The sequence below is a fragment of the Choloepus didactylus genome, chromosome 2 (assembly GCF_015220235.1).
Source record: "Choloepus didactylus isolate mChoDid1 chromosome 2, mChoDid1.pri, whole genome shotgun sequence".
Taxonomy (NCBI): Eukaryota; Metazoa; Chordata; class Mammalia; order Pilosa; family Megalonychidae; genus Choloepus; species Choloepus didactylus.
In genome coordinates, this window is record NC_051308.1 from 234202026 (window position 1) to 234226518 (window position 24493).

Genomic DNA, 24493 nt, shown 5'->3' on the forward strand with positions numbered 1-24493 from the left:
GAGCCACCCTGGCCTGGGGGCTGACACCCCAAACACTGGTACAGACGGAGGTGGGTCAGGACTTGGGAGGAGGCAGGAGACAAGACTCCTGTTTTCTGTCCCAGGCAGGGACTTGCTAGAGGACCTTGGGCCTTGGGCATTCTATTTGGGCCTCAGTTTCTTCATGTTCCTTGTGCAACCTGGGAAAATGGCTAACTGGGCCTCGGTGGGTGAGAGCTTGGCGACTTATACCCAGAGAGATACAGCAGTTTCTCAGCACTCATTGCAGCATACAGGGACAGGTGCATGCACACACACACACACACACACACCCCAACATCATCCATGTAAAGCTCTCAGTTGTACAGAAACACACAAAGAGGCATGTGCCACACATTCAAATATGCACACAAGCACAAGAAGCAGGCACAAATGCACAGGTGCCTGGTGAAGAGAGTCATCAAAACAATTGTTTTTTTTTAAATTTTGAATGTTCACTAAGAAACTGCCCTTGTTTGAAGATTGCTTGCTGGTTGCCCTTGAAAGGGCAAAGGGCATCATCAATTTCAGGGGAACGTCCTTGTTCTGAGACTTTGACCAGGCGGGGCCCTTGATGGAATGCAACACCTTACAACTGTTGCCTTAATCTACCTGCTGGTGCTGAAGACAGAATGCTGCCCGCTTTGCTCAGGGTTGGCCTGTGTGCCCCAAGGAGGCAGAACCCAGGGCAGTCACTTTCTGGCTGTGTGACCTTAGGCTAGTGACTCAACCTCTCTGTGCTTCCACACCATCATCTGAAGAAGGGGGGCAGAAATGCTTCCCACCTTGTAGGGCTGTTACAAGGAGGGCCTGGCATACGGTAGGTGCTATGTGAGTGTTTGCTGGTGTTGTTAGTCTTGCTGTGTTATGTGAGTCCTAAGAGAAAGCTTGAGTCTGGTCGGTCACGGTCAGGGCTGCCTCTTGACTTTTGCGGGTCTGAGCTGTTTTCCTCTTGTGGGCTCCTGCCTCCGTAAAAATACTAAAAATTAGGTTTTACAACTGCATGGGTATAAAGATGAACATACTACAGAATGGCTTATAGTCTTTTATCCCACTACTGATTTTAAAAGAAATTTAAACATTTTTATGGACCCCTAAAGGTGTTGTGGGCTCTGTGCACTGTGTCCAGTGTACCTGATGGGCGAGTCGGCCCTGGCTGTCGCCCCTCCTTACACGAGGTGATGAGCCAGATTTGGGGGATTGTGCTGGGACCTTCTCTGGGGGCAGCCAGGGGGAGCAGCTAGGAGCAAATGAGGTGCATAGGGTGGACACAGGCCAAGGTTCCAGGGGCCCCAACTGCCAGGTGATAGCACTGGCACTTGGCTGCTGACCTGATTTCCTGGCCATGGCAACCAAGACTGAGGAAGCAGCCGGTGTCAGTCAGGGTTGTCCAGAAAACCAGAACTAGGAGGATATGTGCGTGTGTGTGTGTATATTAAGGGATATATTATAAGGAATTGGCTCATGCAATGGAACGGCTGGCAAGTCTGAATTCCATAGGGCAGGCTAGAGGTCAGAAATTCCACTAAGAGTGATGTTGAAGTCTTGCCTCTGAATTCCTTAGGATGGAAACTCAGGAAGGTGGGGAGGGTGTAGTCTCCAAACAGAATTCCTTCTGATACTTGGAGTCTTCAGTTCTCCCTCCTAAGACCGTGAACTGATTGAACGAGGCCTACCGCATTCTGGAAAGTCAACTGATAGTAGATGCTAACACCTCCACAGTGACCTAGGCCAGTGTTGGACCAAACAATTGGACCCCATAACCTGGCCAAGTCAACACACAAATAACGGGGGGCTCGTGAGTATCTGCCGAGGGGACGCTAAGAGAGTAGATTTTGTCATTGGAGGGGTGGGGGCTTGGGAATGGATTAATTTGAGTATTTAAAGATGTGACTATTTTCTGCCACCAGACTGTGAGGCACTCATGTATTAGATGCTCAGAAGCCATTTGCTTGCTTGTTCATTCGTTTGTTCGTTCATTCATTCATTCATTCCCCCCACATTCACCGAGCACCTACTTTGCAAACAAGGTCCTGCTCCTGGCCTGGTTTACAGAGATGATCTGACCCTGTTGAACCCCAGTGCAGCTCCCTGCAGGTCCAGCCCAGGAGTGATCCTCCTGGGGAGCTTGCCTCGGGACAGGGTGGTAAGTGTTCTGGGGGAGAGAGGCTGGGGACTGGGAGCTCTGACTGAGAAGAGATTAATTCTGGGTGAGCGCTATGGGCTAATGGGCTGGGAAAGGATTCTTCTCTACAGGAAGGACCACGGGGCTTGAGGGCATGAGGATATCAGCCCCCACCCCCATCCCAGGGTACACTGTGCTTTCTGGGACCTCAAAGCCACACGTGGCCAGACTGTGCTGGAAAACTAAACAAAGGTGACTTGGCGAGGGCATCTGAAGTGGTGCCGGGAGCAGGGTGGGACATCGTCCAGTGACACCCTGGGTCTCAGGTGGAAGTGATGCCAAGGTTGGGGGTGGGCAAAGGAGAAGTGAGAGCCTGAGAATCAGAGCAGGTGCCACTGGCTGATGCCCGAATTTTCTGGTCACCGAGACAGGACTCTGGGGTGGCAGCTGTTATGCCTCAGGAGAGGCCTTCCAAGGGGGCTGGGCTGAGGGGCTGGCAGAGTTCTCTTCAAAACCAGATGGAAGTAGTGGGGGATGGGAGCATGGGGGTTTGGTGAGAGGAGGGGAGCGCATTGTGTGGACAGGGGCTCAGCAAAGGGCTGCAGGCTCAGAGAGGAGGTGGGGGCTTAGCGAGGGTCTGGGGTCTCAGAGAGGGGTTGCGGGGCTCAGTGAAGGGCTGGGGGATCAGAGAGGGGCTGGGGGCTCAGAGCGGGGCTGGGGGTTTGGAGATGGGGCAGAGGACTCGGGGAGGGAAGGCTTAGTGAGAGAATGGGGATTTAGGGAAATTTTAAGGCACCATCCTCGTTTCCCACTCTTGGACTCTGAAGTCTTCATTCCCCAATCCCTTCTCTGCCTGGGCTGGGGTGGGGGTCTCGTGCAGGCTGAGGCTGAGGGCCGCTACCCTCCCAGACCTGTTGGTGGACGGCAGGGAGCCAGGTCTACTGCCGGGACAGACGGCCCCGCCTCTCACTCTCCGAGGGCTTGAGGGCCCCATCCTTGGCCAGGTCTGCTGAGCCCGAGTTCTGGTTTGGAATTAAGTCCTTCCTTCCTGGTATCCTCTGTCCTCTGGTTGGGAACCCCTTTGCTAGGGTATTAGGGAGTCTGATGATGCTCTTCCTTTGGGGAAGGGGTGGTGAAAAGCAACGCTAACCCTAAAGCCTGTGTTTACAGCGGGGGCACCTCAGGTGTCAGGTAGGCATCTGGTGGCACCCCCAGAGCCGCAGCAGAGACCCTCAGGGGCACCGCTTTCCCGAGGCGTGGGGGGCGGGGATGGTGGTGAGGGAGCACCGGGCTGCTGCAGTACCGTCCACCTCCACATGGGGGCAGCGGTGTCCAGTCTAAGGCCAAACTGCTGCTCTCGGGTTCCCCAGCCCACCCTCCCATTGAACAGATGGGAAGACTGAGACCCAGTGAGTATGTGATCTGTCTGGCACTCCTTCCTTGTCATCCCACCGCCCCTGAGGTGTTTTCCCAGCCTGCTCAAGATGGCCTGGGGTTGTGTGTGAGATGAAGGGTGTTTGGGGTGACTCTGTGGGGTGGGGGGTGCTCGGGGTGACTCTGTGGGGTGGGGGGTGCTCAGGGGTTTGTAGGTCGTCCATCCAGATCCCAAGTTTTTGGTGCCACTTCCAGCCAGGGTGCCATACCCCATGGCCCCAAAGAGCTGTACCCCCTCCTCTCTGCACTTTATAGTTCTCAGGTTTATTTCTTGTCTCTGGACTCCTGAGGAGGTGGCCTGGTGGTTAGGGAAGCAGCTGTGGCCCAGCAACCCGGGCACATGTGTTTCCAGGTGACTTGCTTCTTTCCCGGCCACCCCGTTGTGAGCTAGCCATGAGGACTGAGTTAACATATGCAATGCGCTGAAACTGGTGCCTGGCAAAGCAGGTGGGCATCAAACATCAGCCTCTCCTGCGAGGAAGGCTCCCCACCGTGACCCACGAGCCCCCAGAGACCTGGCCCCAGCCCTCCCCCACCACCAACCAAGAACGACACACTTATAAGAATATAGAATTTTATCTTATTTTAGTTAAAAAAAATAATCGTACCACCAATTGAAGTAGCCTTTTGTTTTTCAGTGGAGAGGAAAAAATAAAAAGCAGAAAGCCAAAAGAAAAAAAGGAATTTTTATATTCATCTGTATAAACATATCCACTAAGGCAAACGCAATCCAGGACCAAGGCTGCTTGCTGCAAGGGGGTGGTTAGTACCTCCTAATTTCTGCAGGTTCTAAGGCCAAAAAAATAAAACCTCTGCAAATCCAACGAGCGCTTTGTGGACTCAGGGGCAGGGGGGCATCTTATTAAAATAAAGTTATTGAGTTTACAAAGCAAGTGACGTTGTCACGACACACACAGAAAGTTGCATAACTTGGTGGCTTTGATGGCCGTTCGTTTGGACTGGGTGACAGTAGTTTCACAACACAGCAACGGACACACGGACACACACGCACATGAGCCAACACGCTGGGGGCGGTGGGGAAACAGAGCTGCGGCCAGAGCTCGCCGCGGCCTGGCTGGTGGTGGGCACAGGGCGGGTGGCGGTCCCCACGCATCCTTGTCCCGTCGCCGGTGACGAGCTGGTGACCACCACCTGGGGGAGGGCGGGCGAGCAGGCCGGGCAAGGCTCCCGAGAGTGCCCCCCGCCCCGGGCATCCAGACCCTGGCAGCACTTCTTGGACACTTCCCGGTGAGTCCAGGGAGCAGGCTGGTTTCTGTCCCTTTGAAGGAGTCAATTCCTCCTCCCTGTCTCTCTCCCCAGAGCCCCTTGGGGCTCGCAGGCTGTTCTGGGGGGGCATCGAAGAGTGGAGCCTCTACCTCCCCCACCCGGACCCTCCCCTGCCCGTGTCTCCCTGGCACGGCTAGGAGAGTGTGGGCCCGTGAGGTAGTTCGGCACAGCTGCCCCCTCACACTGCCCGGCTGGGCCCCAGCATGGGGTGCCAGGCGCCCGGGTCCCTTCACCGAAGCAGAATCCCCCCCACTCCCCACGTAGACACTCAGGCAGAGAGAGGAGGCAAGGCTGGAGGCCGTCTCTGCTAAGCCCCTTGGTCTCACTCTGCCCAGCTGGCCACAGCTCTTTCCATCTTTGATGCTGGCCAGTCCTTTCTCTTCCTGTCTCTAGGAAGGGGCTCTTGGAGGGCCCCAGGGCCTTGGAGCCTGTTGGTTAGGGCAGGAGGCCTTCCTGGGCCCAGTGCTTGGTGGGGAAGGAGGCAGGGAGGGCAGGTGTGGGGGCAGCAATGGACCTGGAGCCAGGAGCTGGAGCAGGCAGCGGGCAGCCAGGGGTGCGGTGCATCACAGGGGGTGCCGGGGTGGTGGGGCTGGGCAGGAGCTGAGCTGGTGTGGAGGCCTCGGAACAGCAGGAGGGAGCGGAGGGAAGCCAGGACCCCTTGCCGGCTCCCTTCACAGACATGAGGTTTTCAGAATGGTTCCTTCAGACAGAGCCGCGGACGCGGGCTCAGCTTCCAGGATCTGGCAGCCCGTGCCCGCCTGGCCCTGCTCCCAGCTGGTCAGCTGTGGCCCCGCTACTTGAAGGTGGACTGCAGCTCCTTGAAGGCCGCTTTCCGCTGCTTCATCTCCTCAGCCTGCTTCTTCCTCTCCTCCTGCTCTGCCTTGATCTCCTCCTCAAAGCGGCTGGACTCGTTGATGGCCTGGACCTGGGGCGCGGGGAGGGTGAGGGCCCAGCGGTCAGGGCTGGAGGGGGCTCCGGGGACCCCACCCGGCAAGGCATGGCCAGCTGCACCTCCCACCAGCTCCGGCCCTGGGCTGAGCCTCAGTTCCTGCATCTAGAACCAGGCACTCGGTATCTCTGACCTCGTGCAGTTTTTGGAGGATTGAGAGAGCACGTGTATCCTTGCAATAATATTTCCTGCCCTGGGGTACCCCAACAGCGTGATCCAGGAGCTGGGGATCATGAAGCGTTGGTTCTATGGCAGCAGGAGGCAGCTTGTGGAAGGAATGTTCTCAGCTCAACCCCGGGAAGAGGGAGAATAAGGCGAGGCGGGGGCCCTTTGGCCCTGGGTGGGCGGATCCAGGAGCCCCGAGCCCATGCTTGTCCCCTCCACCTTCGCCTGAACAGAAGGGGAGGGGGCTGTGCGTGCAGGTGACTGCCGGGGCACCTTGTGCTCCCTCCAGGCCAGGGCTGGCTGGGCCGGCTCGGAGAGGCCTTGGCGGGGGCCGCTTCTTAAAGCCCAGGCCTCTGGGATGTGCCTTGGTGAGCCAGGGGTGGGCAGCTCAATGTGGTTGCCGCCCCTCTTCAGGAGTATGCACCCCTACCCATCCGCCCCCGGCAGGGAGAGAAAGGGGAGGCCCCGGAATGGGGTGATGGAAGCCGGGGGTGCCATGGGCCTTTTTCATCCCGGCAGGGTGTCAGCTACCCACATCCTGTCCGCGCCTCAGAAGGGGAAGCACTAACTCCGGAGCTCGGGTCGGGGCCCCCCCACCCCAGTTCTGCACGGTGCTCCTGCCCGTCACCTTGGCCTCGAAGAAGCTCTTGGCCCCCTTGACGCCCTCGGTGGAGACGTCAATCTCGGAGAGGCGAGCCAGCATGTGCAGCCCACTGTCCTCCTGCAGCTCCCCGGCCGCCGACTTGCGGAAAATCAGGAGGAACTGCAGCAGGGAGAGGAGCAGGCAGTCAGGAAGGGCCGGTGGCCCAGCCACACCAGGCCCGGCCTCAGGCCTCTCCTGGCACAGGCCCCTGGGGGCTCAGCCCTGGGTTCTGGCCTCCGGGCTCGGCCCTCTATGGGCCTGCCTGCCCATCTGTACCGTGGGAGGTGACCCATCTCCTGCCCTCCCAGGGTCCCAGGTGCTGGGGCCCCCAAAGCGAGGTCTGCGCCACACACATTCAGCTTCCATCAGGAGTCTTGGAGGCATGGTCTCAACCTACTCATCTTTGTCTCCCACTGCTCCCCAAACTAGTCCTAATAATACCATTTATTGAGTACTAAATGTACTATTATTTTGTCCATTTTGCAGAAGAGGAAGGCTCCAAGATGGGAAAAACCTTGCCCCAAAGTCTCAGCACCAGAAAGTGACAGAATGGGGATTTGAACCTGTGTCCACCTGACTCTGGACCGGCGTCCAGTCCTGCCCATGCCCTCTCTCTGGCAACTGGTCCCCCCAGGGACCCCTGCCACTTTCTCTTTCTCTGACTCCTTTATGCTTCCTGCTTACTGTCCGAGGCCCAGCTAGAGCCTCCACTCTTCCAAGGCGCTGACCCCCCCACCATTTAACCCCTGGGTTGCCTGAGCCCAGGACCCCACCATCTGGCGTTGAGCCTCCAATTCCTTCTCTGTAAAAACAGGCTCCTCATTCCTGTCTCCAAGTGACTGAGATCCAGACCCACCCCTCATCTGTCCCTGCAGCTTCTCCTGAGCTCATTTACCTCTTCCCTTCTACACTCCTGGACCCTTGGATGCAGCACTTTTCTCTGTACCCCCAGAACTGCACAGAGCCAGGCATACAGTAGTCACTCAGTAAATGCCTGTCCATGACCACGGCCGATGCACCTTCTCACCCGGGCAGCTCAGAATCCTGCCTGGTGCCTGATCTCGGATGCCCGCTAAGCCTCGCTCAGCCAGGTGCCAGCCTCCAAGAGCTGCGGGAACCCTCACAAGGAGAGGTTCAGTCTCTCCCAGGTCCAGCCCCCCACGGGAAGGGAGCTGGGGGCCGGGGCTGACCTCCCGGAAGCTGAGCTTGCTGTCAAAGTCCTCATCCACCTCCTTGATCATGTTTTTCAGGCCCAGGTGGGTCTGGGGGGCCCCAAGTTTCTCCATCATGAGCTTCAGCTCCATCAGGTCGATGAAGCCATCCCGCCCGGCATCATACCTGTGGGTGCAAAGAAAGAGGGTCTAAGGACAGCCCTGGCACACCTCACAGCTGACCAGGGAGAGTGGTCACAGGTGGGAATGCAAGGAATCTAGGGGTTCCGAAGGCACCTTGGTCCAGGTGGTGTCGCAACATGCAGCCCAGCTCCTGTTTGGTTACCTCTGATGACGGGGGACTCACTACCTGTCCTGGCAGCCTATGGGCTGTTGAACAGTGCGAGCTTTTGGACAAGCCTGCTGCATGAGGAAGCTGAAATCACAGCCCCCCTGTACTGAAGGTGATGTGAACAAGCAGAGAGAGAGAGAATTCACAATACCATGGGGTGAGGGTTGGAGGGTGGTGATGCTGGCACCCATTGGCCGTCCTTAGGACCAGCTGACTATGCAGCCTCTCCATGGGCACTCAAGGGACATCCCAGCCCCACCCCTCCCCACCCCTTGTTCCTGCCCCAGGTGGCAGGGCCTTGAGGGCTTGTCAACCTCAATACGACTGACATTTTGGATAGGATAATTCTTTGTCATGGGAGCTGTCCTGTGCACTGTAGGGTACTCAGCAGCACCCCTGGCCTCCACCCACTCACCAAAAATGTCTCCAGACATCACCAATGTCCTCAGAGGGGCAAAACTGCCCCTGGTTGAGAACTGGTAGAGAAGAGTAATGTGCAACTGTAAGGCGGCCTCTCTCCATGGACTAAGGACAAGCCTGCTTGTCCTGCATCACTCAGCACCCTCCGTTCTGGGGGTCTTCGTGCTAGAGCTTGTGCTAAGTCCTGGGGTGGGGGTACCTAGCGCATAGTAGGTGCTTAGTAAATGTTGAATGAATGATATGTGAATGAATGAAGAGGAGTCTAAGGGTCTCTGCCTTTGAGGAGGGCACAGTCCAGGAGGGAGGTGGGACCCTGAACAGGTGTCCTTAAGACCAGGCAGAACCCTGCCCAGCTGTCCCAGCAGGGAGACCTGCTTCCGCTTCCGGCTTCTCAGGACGGAAGAGCAGGGGGTGGGAAGGCCCAGGGCGGGTCCAGGAACAAGGCTGCAGGTGCCTGCGGGCAGGGGCGGAGACCGGCTGGGCATTGGGAGGGACTTGCACAGCGATTAGGTGATAACCATGCCTGCTTCAGTTCTTTTCCTTTTCCTGTCCCCAACTGCCGGGCAGAGATAGGGAAAGTGGGGGGACTGCTTCTAAATAAATGCCTCTCTTGACTGGCCTCCCTGTGGCTAGAGCCTGGGTGAGTGGTGGCCTCCAGGCCCCATCCCCTGGCTGGGGAGGCGGCTGCTGAGGCCAGGAAGACAAAGCCTGGTGGAGGAGGGTGTGAGGGTGTTGTTTGCACAGCCCGGTCAGACACTGCTTAGCGGGTTAACCAAACAGCTGCCAGCCTGACTCTTGGTACAGCTGGGGGAGGGGGATTGGGGGAGGGGGCTGGGGACGGTGGTCTCAGGGTTGGTAAAATGGGCCCTTCTGTGCCCAAAGAAGCCTTAAGCAATCCCTGAGGCCTCGGGCTGGCAGGGTGACGGGGTTGGTCACAGCAGTGTGACCTAAGGGGCTCAGTTCCAGAAACCTAGGTCCTGGGAACTTGGAGATCCTACAGGAACACTCATCTCATTCCTGTTTCTTCTTTCAGAAACCTGGTTCTCTCCCTGCTTCTAGTTATACGCAAGCTTTGCCCAACGTTGGACATCTAATAGCAACCACTTTATGCCGGGAACTCTACATACTTTATTTACTTAATCCTCATATCCTTTTACAAAGGAGGTTCAGGTTCAGAGAGGTTAAGTGACCTGCCCAAGGTCACACAGCAGTAGAGGAAGGCAGCTTCCACCCCAGGTCTGTACCGCTCACAAGCCCATGTATCTGTGCTAGGCCTGGCCCCCCACCACACCCCACCCATGTGCCCTGGGGCTGTCAGCACAGCACAGTCTGCCCAGAGCGCCGAGGGGTATAAATAGTTCATGAGCAAGTGAGTCAGTGGTTGGAAGTGATGCAGCAAGGAGAGATGGGGCGCTGGTGATGCCTTCCTCCCCACTGTGAGGGAAGAGGGTGGGTGCAGGGACCAGGGCTGGGGCGGGTGTGAGCGGATGTGGTTGTGGGACTGGGGGGTGGGGGCGTTGGGCTCCCATGGTCCAGCCTCGGCTTTGAGGCTTGTGGGGGTCCCGGGGGGCCCCTCCTCCCATCCTTGGAGTCTGCTGCTCAGTGAAGAGGTGGGGTGGCTGTGCCATGACCTTCTGCAACAGGTTCTGGGAGCAGCCCTGGGGGAGGGGGCTGGTGAGGGAGTGGGTCTTAACTAAGGCAAACTGCATCAACTCCCCACCTGAGCTCCCCCCAGGAAAGCAGAGACCCCCACCCCTCCCCCGGTGAATTTGGGCTCCACGAGGGCAGTGATGACACACGTGAGTGCTGGTGCCCAGTTGCCTGTGGAGCTAACAGTGCCTCTGACGCACATTTCAATTCTTTTTTTTTTAATCCTCAAATTTCCCTCTCCGCGGCGCTCCTTATTTTAAGAGCTCGGGTCAGTGTGGCCTCCACGCCCCGACCCCTGGCTAGGAAGGTGCCCGGTGGGACCTGGATCACAACGCCTGGTGGGCACTGTCTGCACCATGAGCTTCCGCCTCCTCTATATAATGCAGCAGTTCTCAGTTGGGGTGCTTTTGACCCCAGGGGACCACATTTGGCAGACTTAGCGTGAGTGGAGGAGGTAGAGGCCAAGGATGCTGCTAAACATCCTACAATGGAGAGGACAGACCCCACAGCAAAGGATTCTCCAGCCCCAATGTCAATCATGTCGAGTTCAGACACTAGTGTCATGGGGTCACCGAAAGGACTGAGCTCAGACTTACCAAGCACTAGCACAGGGCCTGGCACATGGAACTTGCTCACTAAATGGCAGCTGTCATTACTATTGGATTGAACTGCATGTATTAAGCTCCTACTATGTGCCAGCCACGTTCTCTATACCACCCCATGCACTCACCAGTCCTGGATGGAAAGCTCTATTTCCCCATGCGTTCGATAAGGGAACAGGGGATGCAGAAACGAGGGCCCTTGCCCAGCAAAGCAGGGATTTGGACCCCCATCCCTAGGACTCCCATGTCTGCTCTCCCTGAGCTCTAGCTTTATTTACTGCTCAAGTGCATTGGTTTCTCAGAGGGGCGGCCTCTTTCAGAGGAAATGCAGATAAAATGTCCAAATGTGGACAGAAACTTGGGCTATGGATCCCTTGCTCCCTGGCAGCTCCCAGGCCTGGCTGGGCTGCAGCTCAAACCGCAGTTTGAACGGCCGCCGGCGTCAATCAAGGGCCTATCAATTACTGGGGGCTGGATTCCAGCCCGGGCGGGCTCCGGCCCCCAGGGGACAGTGCAGGGGCTGGCGGTGCCAGCGAATCAGCCACCGAGGGGAGGTGACAGAGAGCAGCGAGAGGCCAGGTGCTGGGGCGGAAGGTAGGGCCTGCCACGGGGGAGGGGACCCACCCCCTTCCCAGGGCAGAATCCACCAAGGTGGCCTTGAAGGCACGTGCTCATACCAACTCCGGGGAGGCTGACCCGGGTCCAAACCCCGGCACTCCCACCTGTTGGTGGGGTGACCCTGCTCAAGTCACTGAACACTCCCATCTTACTTTCCCCATCTACGTCATGGAGGGAAGAAGGACCCATCTCGCAGGACTGCAGTGTGCATTCAATGAGCCCTTCTAGGAAGCGTCTTAACACAGAGCCAGCCCACAGTGTGCACTTAATACATGTCAACTATAATAATAATTATTATTGTTGTTTATATCTACCTTTAGGATTGTTAAGGATTAAATGAGATTATGACTATAAAACACCTAGCTCATAGTAGGTGCTTAAAAAAACCTGTTAATTTTCTAGTAATAGTGGCTGTTATATTGAGAACTTTTTGTGTGCCAGATACTATGTTAAGTACTTTGCAGCTAACAATAAAAATGATAAGAATAATGATTACCAAAAAAACCCCACAATGGGCTTTTCTCCCAAGAGCACAAGTCCTGATGGTGCCGTAGATCGGCCTGGAGCAGGAAGTAGTTGAGATGACCCGAGTCTCTCTGACACTTCCCGCTACTCCCCCTACTAGGCCTGATTCAAAGACCCAGCAGCTCCGGCAGGGTGGGCAGGAGCCCCAGGGGGATTGCTCTCCTGTCCCTCCGGCTATCCCTCCTCTGAGCTGCGGGTGGCTCAGAGGGTCCATGCGGCCAGCCTGGTCCACCCGCTTCGTGTCACATGAGGAACCTGGGGTCCCGCGTGGGCAGTGGCCATCCCAGGGTCACGCAGCGGCACTCAGCAGGACCCCACCAGCTGGAAGGTTTCCTGCTCCCTCTTCTTCCAGGTCCCGGGGAGGGTTCTGCCTTCTCAAGCTTGCAGAGGCCGGGGGAGGCTGGCCTGGGAGCTGGCTCGGGGCCTGCCTGGAAAGGCCAATTCCATCCAGCTGGACGGGCAACAAAGCTCGCGGGCTGGGAGCTGCGCTCTTCTCCGGCCCGGAGGGAGGCGCCTGGCACTGTGCCCGCATTCCTACCCGCCTTCCCCTGAATGGTTCTCACCAGGGAGGGCTCAGCAGCTGCCTCCCCGGACACCGGTGACAAACCCCCTCCCATTACCCCTTGGAAGTGGAGCAGCTGCTGCCACCCGGGCAGAGCCTGCCCCTTTGGGCTGAGCACGGCCCCACCCAGCTGGCTGCCCCCATGTCCTTATACCCCAGTGTCACGAGGGTGGCAGTGGCTGGCCCCCATAGTGAGGAGTATGTCCACATTAACCCTGCCCCTCGCACTCGCCCCATTTCACGATATTATTATTAGCAGTCACCCTTTGCTGGGCACTTACTGTGTGCCAGGCGCTATGCCAAGTGGTTTCCACCAGATACAAGAACTCCGTGAAGCAGGCAGAAATACCCTATTTAATACAGGACCGAGGCTCACAGAGGAAGTGACCCGGCCAAGCATGAGCTTCTAAGTATCAGGCACTTTTAACTTCTACACTTTTAACTCTTGATCTGTGTCCCGAAGCCTACAGGCTCTGCTTTAGAGTGCCTCAGGGTTGGAAGGAATCTTGGAGGTCAGATGGCTTAGCCCTTCCTGACGGTCAAATTCCTAACGCAGTTTCCCCGATTGCTCTCAAGAATACCTCTGAGGACGGGAGGCTCACTACCTCTCCAAGGCAGCCCAGTTTGGCTTTGGGACTGTCACATTAGAAAGTGGCTCCTCAGGCGTGATCCCTCCCTCCCTTCTTAGGCTGTGCTCTACCGTCTGAGGGCAGAATGAGGCAGAGCTATCACGCCACTGCACAGGGAGATGGGGGGAAGCTGCTGGCTTGGGGTGCGGGGGATCCCAATTTTCTCCCTCCTGACTCCCATCCCAGGCCTTTGCTGATGGCCCCTCTTGGACATGAGGGTCCTGGGGAGGATAGACAGCTGGAGAGGGTGTTGGTTATGGGGCTCAGGAGCCCCTCCCAGCCCCCCGGCTTCCAACACAACCTCATCTTCCCCCACCTTGTCATCCTCTACTCTCTGTCCTGCAAAATGGAAAAGCAGGTCCCTTGGGGCAGGAAAGTTCTGGACAACAGTATAATTTCTGGCCTTGCTGCTACAGCCAGCTTGGCCCTGCTGGCGTCCCCAGGCAGGGAGAGCGCGGGGGGAGGGAGGGGACCCACATGCTGGGTGAGGACTGCTGGGCTGCACCCATCCTGTCCCCGCAGGCCCCTGCCCTGCCCCCAGACTGCCTAACTCAGGTGGGGAAAGCCCAGGTGCTCCCCTCTTTCTCCAGTCCTGCCTGCAGAATCTGACACTTGATCTGTTGCCCTGTGTCAGCCAAGGAGGAGTGTGTGTGTGTGTGTGTGTGTGTGTGTGTGGTGCTCACAGCTCCCACACAGCTTTACAGGGGGTCCCAGGGTCCAGAGGTCTCCAGGCTGATTGTAACTTTCTAGGGGGGGTGTCAGGGCTCCACAGCAGCCTCCCCCTCACACTCAGCTCAGACCAGGAGGAGCATTTCCCAACATTTGCAGCCTCAGCAACAGGTTTCCGCCAGCTTTCCCCTGCACTGCCTCCTTCCCAGCCTGCTCTTAATAATTACTGTTATGATAGTGATTATAAAGAACATTTATTGAATGCCTAACATAACCCAATGTTTTACTGGAATGGTTTAATTCAGTCTTCACTCCATTCATCTTGTTACCCCTTACAGTCCAGACAGAACAACGAACTTAGCAAAAGGGACTCAGGCAAGTGGTGGGGAGACGGGGTGGGGTGGCCTAGTGCTTCTTGAACTTTAATGCCACACGGGTCACCTGTCAAAATGCAGATTCTGACCCAGCAGATCTGGGGTGGGGCCTGAGCATCTGTATTTCTAACAGGCTCCCTGCGATGCTGAAGCTGCTGGGTCAAGGACCACTCTGAGTAACAAGGGTGTAGGGGACTTGCACAAACCCAGGTTCAAATCTGGTTTCCACCCCTGACCAGCTGTGTGACTCTGGACAAGTCACACAAACCTCTGTGAGAACCAGTTTCCTTATCTGTAAAATGGGTGATGATAATCTTACAGAATGTGGAGAGGATAAACAGGAAGCCAAGCGCCTGGAATGGAGGGGGCCTGCGGGCAGACAGATGAGGGGCAAAGTGCTGGGAAGGGCTGGGAAGGGCCGCGGGCTGGGCACACCTGGGCCTGGCTTGCGTCTGGCCACACCTGCCTGGTACAGAACCCTCGCCCCTCTGCTGTCTGTGAAAAGCACACGTCAGCCAAGAAAAAGGGAACCCAGCTGCTGGAGGGTGGGGGGACTGTCCCTGCTGAGGTTGCAAAGTGACTTCACCTCCTGGGCACTGGGCTGGCTTTGCAGAAAGGGCCTCCTGCTTCCCCGGAGGCAGCAGGGCCTTATCTCCCAGCCCTGGAACTCTGGAACTCTCTAGGCTGGAGCGGCTCAGCCCAGCCCAGGCCTTGGGCCCAGAGGGCAGCAGGAAGGTTCTGACTAAAAGGGAACCAGAAGTCCCCAGTGGGGAGGGAGAGGGAGGTGACTCAGATGCAGAGGGGAAGTGGGAGGGAGGAGTGGGGACTGAGGTCGGGAAATTCTTCTCCCACCCCCTGCTGCTCTAGACCTGAGGAAACAAAACGGGGTGTGGGGCATCTCCCCAGAAAGCCAGGCCCTTGGCTGCTGTAGGCCGAAGGACACAACTTCTCCATCTCTCACAGAGGGTTCCCGTCAGGGATCTGGGAGCCCTGCCCCTCAATAAAAAAAGCCCTCACTTGGCCTTTGGGAGCTCCCTGCAGGCAGACCTGGCTCTAATCCTGCCTCTGCCACTTCTTCTAACCCTGGGCAACCTCCTGGAGCCTTGAGTTCCTCATCTGTTAAGTGGGGATAATGCTAGTCTCCACCTCACTGCCTGGTGTGAGGATTAAATTCAGTTCCCTAATAATAGACATAAGGCTCCTTGGGAGCAGCTCTCACTGCCCAGCACCCAGCAGCTGATGAGAAGAGGAGGGCGTGGAGGCAGGGGGCTGCACATCCTTGTGGCGCATCCTTTCTAGCCCAGGGGGCCCATCCTCTCTACCCCCAAACTATTGACACTCCGTGGTTCTCTAGGAGGCTTTCAGCCCCTGAGAGCAGGAAGCTTATTCTTTACCTAATTCTCTGGAACGTCCACATAGCTGAAACGTAACGTCTGTTGGAAGAATGAACATATGAGTGGAACTTGATGTTTTTCAAAACCACCATCTACTATGTATAATACAGCCCCCAGGGCAGATACTATGATAGGCTCTTTACAAAGGCTCAGGACATTTTTTTACTTAATCCACAGAACTTTCCCACGTAGGTCCTTACCCCCAGGGGAAACCGCGGCTCAGAGAAGCTGAGTACCTGAGCAGTCACCCAGCCCTGCAGTGGCCGGCTCGTCCCAGTTTTATATCATTCTAGAAATGGTGTTTGCTCTTCCCTCTTTTTGCCACCTGCCTTCCATGTTATTAAGTGACACTGAATTTGCTTCCCCACTTTTGCTATTTATTGAAGCCACACGTAGCTGTCCATCAGAGTGTTTCTTAAGCAGGAGAAAAGCAGAGTTCTCGTGCTGTGTCCCCATCACTTTGGACCAAAGTAAAGGGGCAACGGCCAGCCGGGCAGGCCCAGCAGCTCCAAAGTGCCAGCGGGAGGCAGCCAGTGGTGCTGTGGGAGGTCAGCAAGAGCTTGCCATGCCAGCCCCGACAGGTACTGCTGGGGGCCAGGAGAGGGTGTATAAAGGGGTCTGGCACTGAGCGTGGTGGTCGCAGTGGTTTATTAAGCACTACAACAACCTGGTGGGGTGGGCACTGTTATTATCCCTGTCCTAACAGTGAGGAACCACTGGCTCGAAAGGTTTTAGTGACTTGCCCCAGGTCCCGACAGCCGAGATTCAAACCCAAGGCTGCAGCCTCCAATGGCTCTGCCCTTAACCCCTGCACGCACCACACTGTCTTCCAGAAGGACTCTGGGGAGAGGTGCTGAGGTGACTAGAGTCTGAAGAGATACCTGGGAGGCACAGCAGGTGGAGAGGAGGGGAGGGCAGCTTGGCCTCAGGAGCCTGAGAAGGGAAGAGCCTTCAGGCAGGAAAGGGATCCTGCCTCTCTGGGCGAAGGGTCATGAGATGAAGGGGCAGGGACGAGCCGGGACAGGGACGGCCAGGCTAGGTAAAGCAGGGAACTGGGGCATTTTCCTCAGATTCTACGGCAGGCTCAGAATTACTTGGCTGCCCACCTTTCTGGCAGGTCTCGGCTTACAGAACCCTCCAGAGCACTACCCAAGCTGTTGCCAGCCCAAAGGAGGGCACCCCTGAGGATCTCTGGGTCCTCCCCCTGCCCCTTGCCTAGAGGGTTCCAGAGACCGCCTGGATGGATGGGCAGAAGGAGCAAGAAACATGGGGGCTGCAGGTGATGAATGCAGGCAGAGGCCGCACAGGGAGGTGAGCCCCAGGCTGAGAGTCCAGGTGCCCTTCACCCAGGCCCTCCCTGTATTGGCGTTTTATGCCAGAACTCTCTGTACATCTCCTCCGAGCCCCACCCTGAGAAGCAGATACCATAATCCCCCATTGCACAGACAAAGACGCTCTGGTACGGCCATTGAAAACTTCCCCGTGATCTTGAGCAAGTCACTACCCCTTTCTGGGCCTCAGTTTCCACTTCTATAAAATGGGGAGAGGGGCTGGAACCCACTCTCAAGGTCTCTCCCAGGTGGAGACTGGCAGAAAGCTTGTCTATCTTGTTCACCCTCCATCCCCCTCCACAGGAAGTACCAGCTCAATGAACATGGAATGGATGTACCAGATCCTGGAAGGGAGTTGTGCCATGCAAGGGGCTCAGGACACTTCAAAAATCAGAATGTCAGGGCTGAAGGACCCTTGGGCCTGCTCCTTTTATAGATGGGCAGACAGAGGTCCAGGGAGGCCCGGTGGCCTGCTGGCCATCACTGGGCAGTTGCATGGCAGAGCCAGGGCAGAAGGCCAGGCTTCCTAGCTCCAGCTCCCCTTCTGACCTCCCCGTTTCTTGGACTCTGATCTGCTGGGTGGCTTCCCAGGAGGGCCACGTCCCCCTCCTCCCTGCCACGGGAGCCGGGGGCAGGGTGGGAGTTCCCAGCAGAGCCCTGGCTGTGATCCCCGGCCTTGCTTGGACCCAGGAGGCTGCAGCCCCACTTGGACAGCGGAAGCAGAAGGGGGGTTTTGTCCTCTACGAGAGCCAGTCTGTTGGCTGTTCACAGCCGGGATTCGGCTGGGCTGGGCTCAGCTGGCACAGTGGAGCCTTGTTTCCTTGAATACAAAATCTGTAGCTTTCCACCCTCGCCAGGGCCCCCAGCGGGCAGCACTTCCTTCCCTAGAGGTCCAGCTCCTGGTCCCTTCCTGCCCCCTCACTCCTCCCAGCGCCCTAGCAAGCAGTGGTGGTGCCTAGTGGTAGCTTGGAGGGGTTCAACTCCCCCCAGTCTCCATCGACGTACCCTCCACCCCCATCAGAGTAACACCCAAGACAGCTTCTGTACAAAGTGAACTTGCTTTGCAAATGTGGCTTCAACATTCCCCTAGCCACGTGCTTCCTTTCCAAATCGCTGCCTCCTCATTTAGGGTATCTGGGTTCCCCCCAAACAACTCCATCTTTTGTTTGGGGATGAGTGGATAGAGATGCTGTGGAAGCCCGAGAGGAGGGCCCTGGGGGTGGGGGCGGGGGGGGGGGTAAGAAACTGGGATTGGCAGTGGGTTTGCAAGGTGGAAAATCAGCCCTGAACTTGGATGGGGGTGGGGTGGGGTGTGCGTGGGAGGGGTGTGTGCCCGGGACAGGGATCCCGCAGGCTGGCGAAGGGAAGAGCACGGGTTTTAGAATTGAAGACCTGGGTTCAAATCCTGACTCCCTCATTTTCTAGCTGTGGGGCAAGTCCCTTAATTTCTCTATGGCTCAGACTTTGTGCCCCTCTGCACAACGGTGATGATAACAGTTCTACATTGTGGGGTTGCTGGGAGGATTAGATGAGACGGATCGTGCCTCATGGTACTAGTAATGGGGATCTTTGCCACAATTGAATAATCTCCCGTTTACCATCCCGGTGAGGCCAAGCTCTCGAAGGCAGCCCTAGCCCTGTGCCCAAGGAGCTTGCCTCTAGTCCTTCAGGAACCCAGAAAACCCTGTTTTCCCGACTGTGTTGGACTTTAGAAGGACTCACAATCAGGGCTCTGGAATCAAAAAGGTGGATCCTCGGAGCCCTGGGACTCCCACTCAGGGACTGAGTGGTCAAGTTTTCACCCCCACACCTACTCCCTGGCTGACCCTGGAAAAATATGGGGCTCCTAGGCACTTGGGTCTGGGAACTGAAAACCTCTTCCCCTGCGCCGGGGCCGAATGCAGAAGCTGCAGCTGCAGCAAGCGGGGAGAAGTGGGAAAGGGCCTTTCTCAAGCTATGGGGTTACAAAACGCCCCCTTCCGAGGCTTCCTGCTTGAAGTCTGGGCGCTGTCAACTGTACACGTAGCCACTTCAGGCCAGCACCCCTGGGCTGTTCCCTTCCAGGAGCCAGGGACGGGGGGAGGGGGAGCAAGAGGCGGGGAAGGACAAGGGGTGGGGGGAGGGCACCCTCTCCATCCCCTGGACGCAACCCTGGCTGGTGAGGGTGCGGCTGACCAGCTGTCCGGTGGTGGTGAGAGGTGGGGAACCCAGGAGCGGACCAGAAGGGGAACTGGAGCCCCTTTTCTCTATGTCCCTTCACTGTTGGGGGCTGGGGGGTGCGCACACTGAACCCTCAGGCTTGGGGACAGACCACAGTGTTGGAATTACATGGAAAGAAGGGTAAGGGTGAGAGCAACTGGGCAAGTGGGATAGGAAGGGGTCCCTTTCTGATTGGACTGTGTGTGGGGGGCATCAGGAATCCCTGGGGGGGGGGCATGCAGTGGGGGAGGGAGAGACAGAGTGGCAGGGAGATGGGGGCCTTCTAGAAAGCATGGAGCAGTGACTGTGAAGCTGCTGGGTGGGTGCTGGGTGGGGAGGGGCAGGGCCTGGAGGCAGGGGCAGGGCCTGGAGGCAGGGAGGCAGAGGGGACCCACCCCTGCAGGGTTGGTTGTGGGGGTGTACAGACCTGCAGGGTGGGGTCAGGGACTGAGGGGGCCCTCTCTAGGGAGACCCTGTGAGAGGCAAGGATCAGGGTCCTGGCTAACAGGGAGGGTGGGGGTAGGGGTGGAAGGGGCTGAAGAGTCTTTGGCCACAGTTTGCCTACAGAATCTGAATTCCCGGCTTGGAAGAGCCGGGCTTGGTGGTGGTGGTGGTGGGTTCTCTACCCGGATAAGCGAAGAAAGTGGGAGGACCCCAATGCCCAAGAAGAGGAATGTGTATGGCCCGGGGCGCAGGGAACGGCGACCCGGGAGAGGCGCTGGGTGTGCGCGTGTGTTGACCCGCCTGTGTTGGGGGTGGGAGGTGGGGAGCACGAGTAACTGGAGCGGGGGGGGGGGTGTCCCCAGTCCCGGTGCGCGGGTGTGGGGTGCTGCAGGCAGCGTCACCAACAGGGCGGCGGGTGTGTGTGTGTGTGTGTGCGCGGGGGGGAGAGGGGTGGTCCCCAGACCCATGCGGTGGCGGCGGTGGCTCGTGTTTACCCGGAAGGGGCCGCGGGGTCCCCAACCCCGGTGTGTCGGGCTCAAAGGAGCTTGGCAGGCGGGCAGGGGGTCCGGGGCGGCGCGGGATCGGGGGGTTCGCGGCTCGAGGCCGGCTCCCCGGGCGGGCCGGGGCGGGGGGCACTCACTGCTTGAACATCTTCTCCATGTCCTTGATCTGCTTCCTGGAGAACTCCTTGAACTCGGTGTAGGGGTTGAAGACGCGGCGGCTGGGCGACTGGGGCTCGCCGATGCCCTGGTTGAGGTCGGCGCGCCGCAGCAGCTTGGCGCTCAGCTCGTCGTCCGCGCTGCCCAGCGCCTCGGCCGCCTCCTCGGGCGCCCCCGCCGCCGCCGCCGCCGCGCCGTTCAGCCCGGGCTGCTCCGGGGCCTCGCCGCCGCCCTCGCCCTCCATCTGCAGCCGCCGGCTCAGCTTGCTGGCCAGCTCGTCCGTGGCCATGGTGGCCCGCGCGGCGCTCGCCTGGGTCGGGCCCCTGCTCGCCGCGCGCCGCGCACCGCCGCCGGCCGCACGCTTCCTCTTCCTGACACCCCCCGCGCCAGGCGCCGCCTCGGGAGGTGGGACTCGGGGCCCGCCCGCTCCCCGCCCGCGCGCCCGCCTCCCCGCCCCGAGCCCCGCGCGCTCCTCCTTCATTTCAGTCGCCCCGGGTGTCCGAACCCGCCCCCCGCCCCTTCGTGAGGGTTTGGGGGTTGGGTGGGGGGGCTTGCAAAAAAATCGACGCCCCCTCCGCATCCTCAATGCGCCGGCTGAGCGGGGGCCGGGGTGGGAAGGAGGAGGACCCCTTGTCGCACCGGTTTGCGCAGGGCTCAGGGGTTCAGGGGCCCGGGGTGGGGGGCACCGCCTCCCGCCCCCTTCTCTGGAATCCCCACGCCATGAAGTCATAATCCAGTGTCTGTGACACCCTGTAGGTTGCCATGGAGACGACTGGATGTCAAACTCCGGCGTTCTCAGGGACGGTTGAGGGGCTCTGAGGAAGGGGCACCCGGAGAGCGGGAGCCCCGGTTTAGAGATGACCCGGGCTGAAGCTGCTGGCATCTTTTGGGAACGAGTGGACCAACGGCTGCGAGGGAGGTGGGGCCGGGCCTCACCCCTGAAAGGGCCTGGGAGACCCGGGAGGAGGGAAGAGGGGCTGGTCCTCTTCCCCTGGGCTGGCACCATCACCCCAGATGACCTGGCAAAATAGCTGCTGAGCCAGAGTTGTTGCCTTGAGTCTGGTTTAGGGGAACTGTCGGGAAGACCTTGATGCTGCCATTTCAGTGGGGGCCTGGAGGAGATATGTCCCTCCCAATAGCTAAGGGGATGGAGATGGGGTAAGAGGCCAGAGAGAGTTTCTCTCTGGGGGCTGGTCTGTCACCTTAAAACTGCAAAGCTATGGACCTTCAGCACCAGAACCCCTGGGGGCTGCTTCATAATACCAACGCCCAGGCCTCCATCCCTGGCTGGGAACCAGGAATCTGCATTTTCACAAGCACTCTGGGGAGTTCTGCCCACTGAAGTCTGAGAACAGCTAATCTAGGAGACGGACTCTGCTTTGTCCTGATTCTCTACAGTGTTACCATGATGCTGAGGACCCCTCTGCAGAAACCACTCCCCCCAGGCAAAGTGCAGAGAAGAGGTGTATGCAAGGCTAAGGATCAGCGAAGATGCCAAGCACACTTGAGAATGTACAGCCTGCAAGCTGTTACAGAATGTGTGCACAGAGCAGACAGTCAATCTATGGCGGTCATTTTGCTATAGTTAAACATTATCGAACAAATTTCAAAGTCATTTAGAAAAGACAAAATCGAGAAAAAGAAAACAGCGTTCAGAATATGTGAAATTTTCATTTTCTTGTTTCTGAGATTGTTTCTGAGTCCAATAAAGATGTTCAGATTGAAGACATGATTTTGTGGTTTTAAAGCTAAGAATTAAGTTTCCACTGGTTTTGGGCAGTTTGGCCCAGCTATTTAGAAAGGGCACGTTTCCATGTCTGCCACGTGCAGTCTTGAAGGACCCAGCAGAAGTAAAATAATTTATTTATTCAATGCAAAAGCCTTTTAACAGTAGATTGAAACTTTTAAAATTCTGTCTATGGATTGTCTTGGGTTTGCGAAAGTCTTAATCGTCCTCACAAAGCACCTAATTAACTTTCAAAAACCTGGTGAGCCTCACTTTACCCCAACCTCATGAAATAGGGTACTTTTATTATGACATATTTTTGCCTCTGCTTTATGTGGGAGCAAACTTTTCACAGTGAAGAGACTGTGTTTTGCCTTCTTAAAAACAACTTGCATTTATGTGAGAAACCAGGGGTTTTGGCTTGTACTACTCAGATGGGTTGTGTGTATTTATCAAACTCCCTGGTGAGTGAACTCATTTGTCTGGTGTGGACACACCTTTTGGAAGGGACAGTAGGCTCTATGTGGCACATAGGAAATTCCTGTTTCTTACCTGTTGCAACTTGTAAAAGGGGAGCTGACCACTGGAGCGTGGCTCACATTAACACCTAACCGGCAGAGCTCAGGAAATGCTGCCAGGATGGGTGAGCCCTTTTCAGATCTCTGGTGTTGATTTTCTTGCAGCCTCTCATTGTTTACAGAGCTCTGAGACTGGAACTTCAGGATGAGAGAGCTGGCTGCCCAGTGCTCTGTCCCATTTAGAGATGACTCTTGTTTTGTCCCAGAGCCAGGGATGCATGTGTGGGGCTGCATTTTATTAGCACTTTTTCCCTTTTGAGGTCTTTGGACTTCAGGAACAGCACTTATTTAGAAATCAAAGAAGCAAAGGAAGGAAAAGTGGGAACTACTGATGAGTGGTGACTGACTGGGAAACTTCCAGGAAATATCAGCTGCCCGTTCGTTAGGGAAAAATCACTTCTGAATGACCCTGAGTTCTGTGCCCCAAGCACGCAGTCTGGCAGAAAGAAATGATGTGGATTGGTTACACATTACAGCATTTGGTCATGTGGAAAGAATGATCTTCAGGAAAAATCACACCCTCGGCAAAGGATTTTCACAGCGGCAGGAGCGAGCGAGAGCCAATTCTGACAATATTGCAGCAGCCAGGGAGCTAGGCAGACTTAGTCATTGACTTATGTTTCTTTCTTCCTCCCACATCTACTTGTATAACTGTCTTTTGAGGAGGGGTGAAGAAATATTAGGAAAAACAACAGTACTTTGAAAATCAGGGAGGGGGGAAAGAGCTGGGAGGAGATCTTGGGTGCTAGGGGGAGATGGAATGAATATTAGCGAGCCTTTCCAAGCTGATAGAGCAGGTGGTCTCTCCAGCCTGAGAAGTGGGGAAAACAAGAAGGCATTAGGGTGGCCGTCAGAGATAAGGATGGCTCATAAACTGCGGCACTCCCTTAGCACTTTTCAAATGCCAGCTTACTAATCAGTCACTGCCCTTGCTCTGAGGTAATCAGGAAACCCGTGGCAAGTTCGCTAGAGAAAGATGCTCAGAAGTCAAGGTTCAGGGACAGACCAAGTACTCACTTTGCACAGTCTGAGTGAGAGCAGGGAACAGGGTCACAGCCTGGTGGGTCTCAGAGCCCCTCTCACCTCTTGCAAAGTCTGGAAGCCTTGCAGGTGGTGCAGTGGGGGAGAGGAGCTGGGGCCAGGCAGGTGCTTCTGGGAACTGGGAACGCTGAATGGGATGGGGCAGAAAGGGGATGATGGGGACAACAGCCTCAGGTAAAGACATTTGCAGGTCCTTAGAAACCAACCCATGTACAGGGCTCTCTTTCATCTTGGATACTGTGAATCTACTTGAAAACCAAGCTCTGCTTTCAAATTGGCTGGGGGGAAAAAAAAGCTGAGTGTGTCCAAGTTTAATATCTTGACATGCCTGACTCTTAACCCTGTTTTAAACTCCCAAAGTGTGTGTGTGTGTGTGTGTGTGTGTGTGTGTGTGTGTGTGAATGTGTGTGGTGGGGGTTTACCTTATGGCTTGAAATCCAGCAATGCTGCTTCTGCTGTGCCCTCCTGGATCCCTTCCGAAGATGGTAATAATACGGGTAGCTGATTTCCAGTTTTATACTTGCAACAGCTACTCTATGAAAGCATTGTGCTTTGACATCCAGGCAATCAAGGCTTGTTTATTAAGTGTGTTGGGCACTGGGCACTCATCCTGGAATTCTCCTGGGAGTGGGTGGGGAGGGAAGGCAGGAATAACCAGTTTGAAGGGTGAGATTTGTTGGACCCCACACCAGGGGATGGAGAGTAGCTACAACTCTTCCAGCTAAGGCCTCCTCTGGCTGGGAGCCAGCACTTATTACAACCTGTAATGGGGCTGTTAATAAAATATCTGACGCCCCTTCCCCGCCCCGCCCCACTTCCTGCCTCCGGAACACAACGCCTCCTGAGGGAAGGGATCTGTCTGGTTCATCTTTGACTCCTCAGTGTCCCACAAGGTGCCTGGCCTCAGGTAAATAAACACTGGATAAATATTTGTTCAGTGAATGCATG

The 24493-nt window shown here is 56.7% G+C and overlaps 1 protein-coding gene across 1 annotated transcript; it reads right to left on the reverse strand.

Moving 5' to 3' along the window:
- Positions 1–4244: 4244 nt before the first annotated feature.
- Positions 4245–20565, reverse strand: EFHD2 (EF-hand domain family member D2). The gene is made up of 4 exons (XM_037828458.1): positions 20182–20565; positions 7812–7959; positions 6607–6741; positions 4245–5789 (listed from the first exon to the last, which is right to left on the reverse strand). The coding sequence occupies exons 1-4, from the start codon at positions 20487–20489 to the stop codon at positions 5658–5660; spliced, it is 723 nt and encodes a 240-aa protein (XP_037684386.1). The 5' UTR covers positions 20490–20565; the 3' UTR covers positions 4245–5657.
- Positions 20566–24493: the final 3928 nt, after the last annotated feature.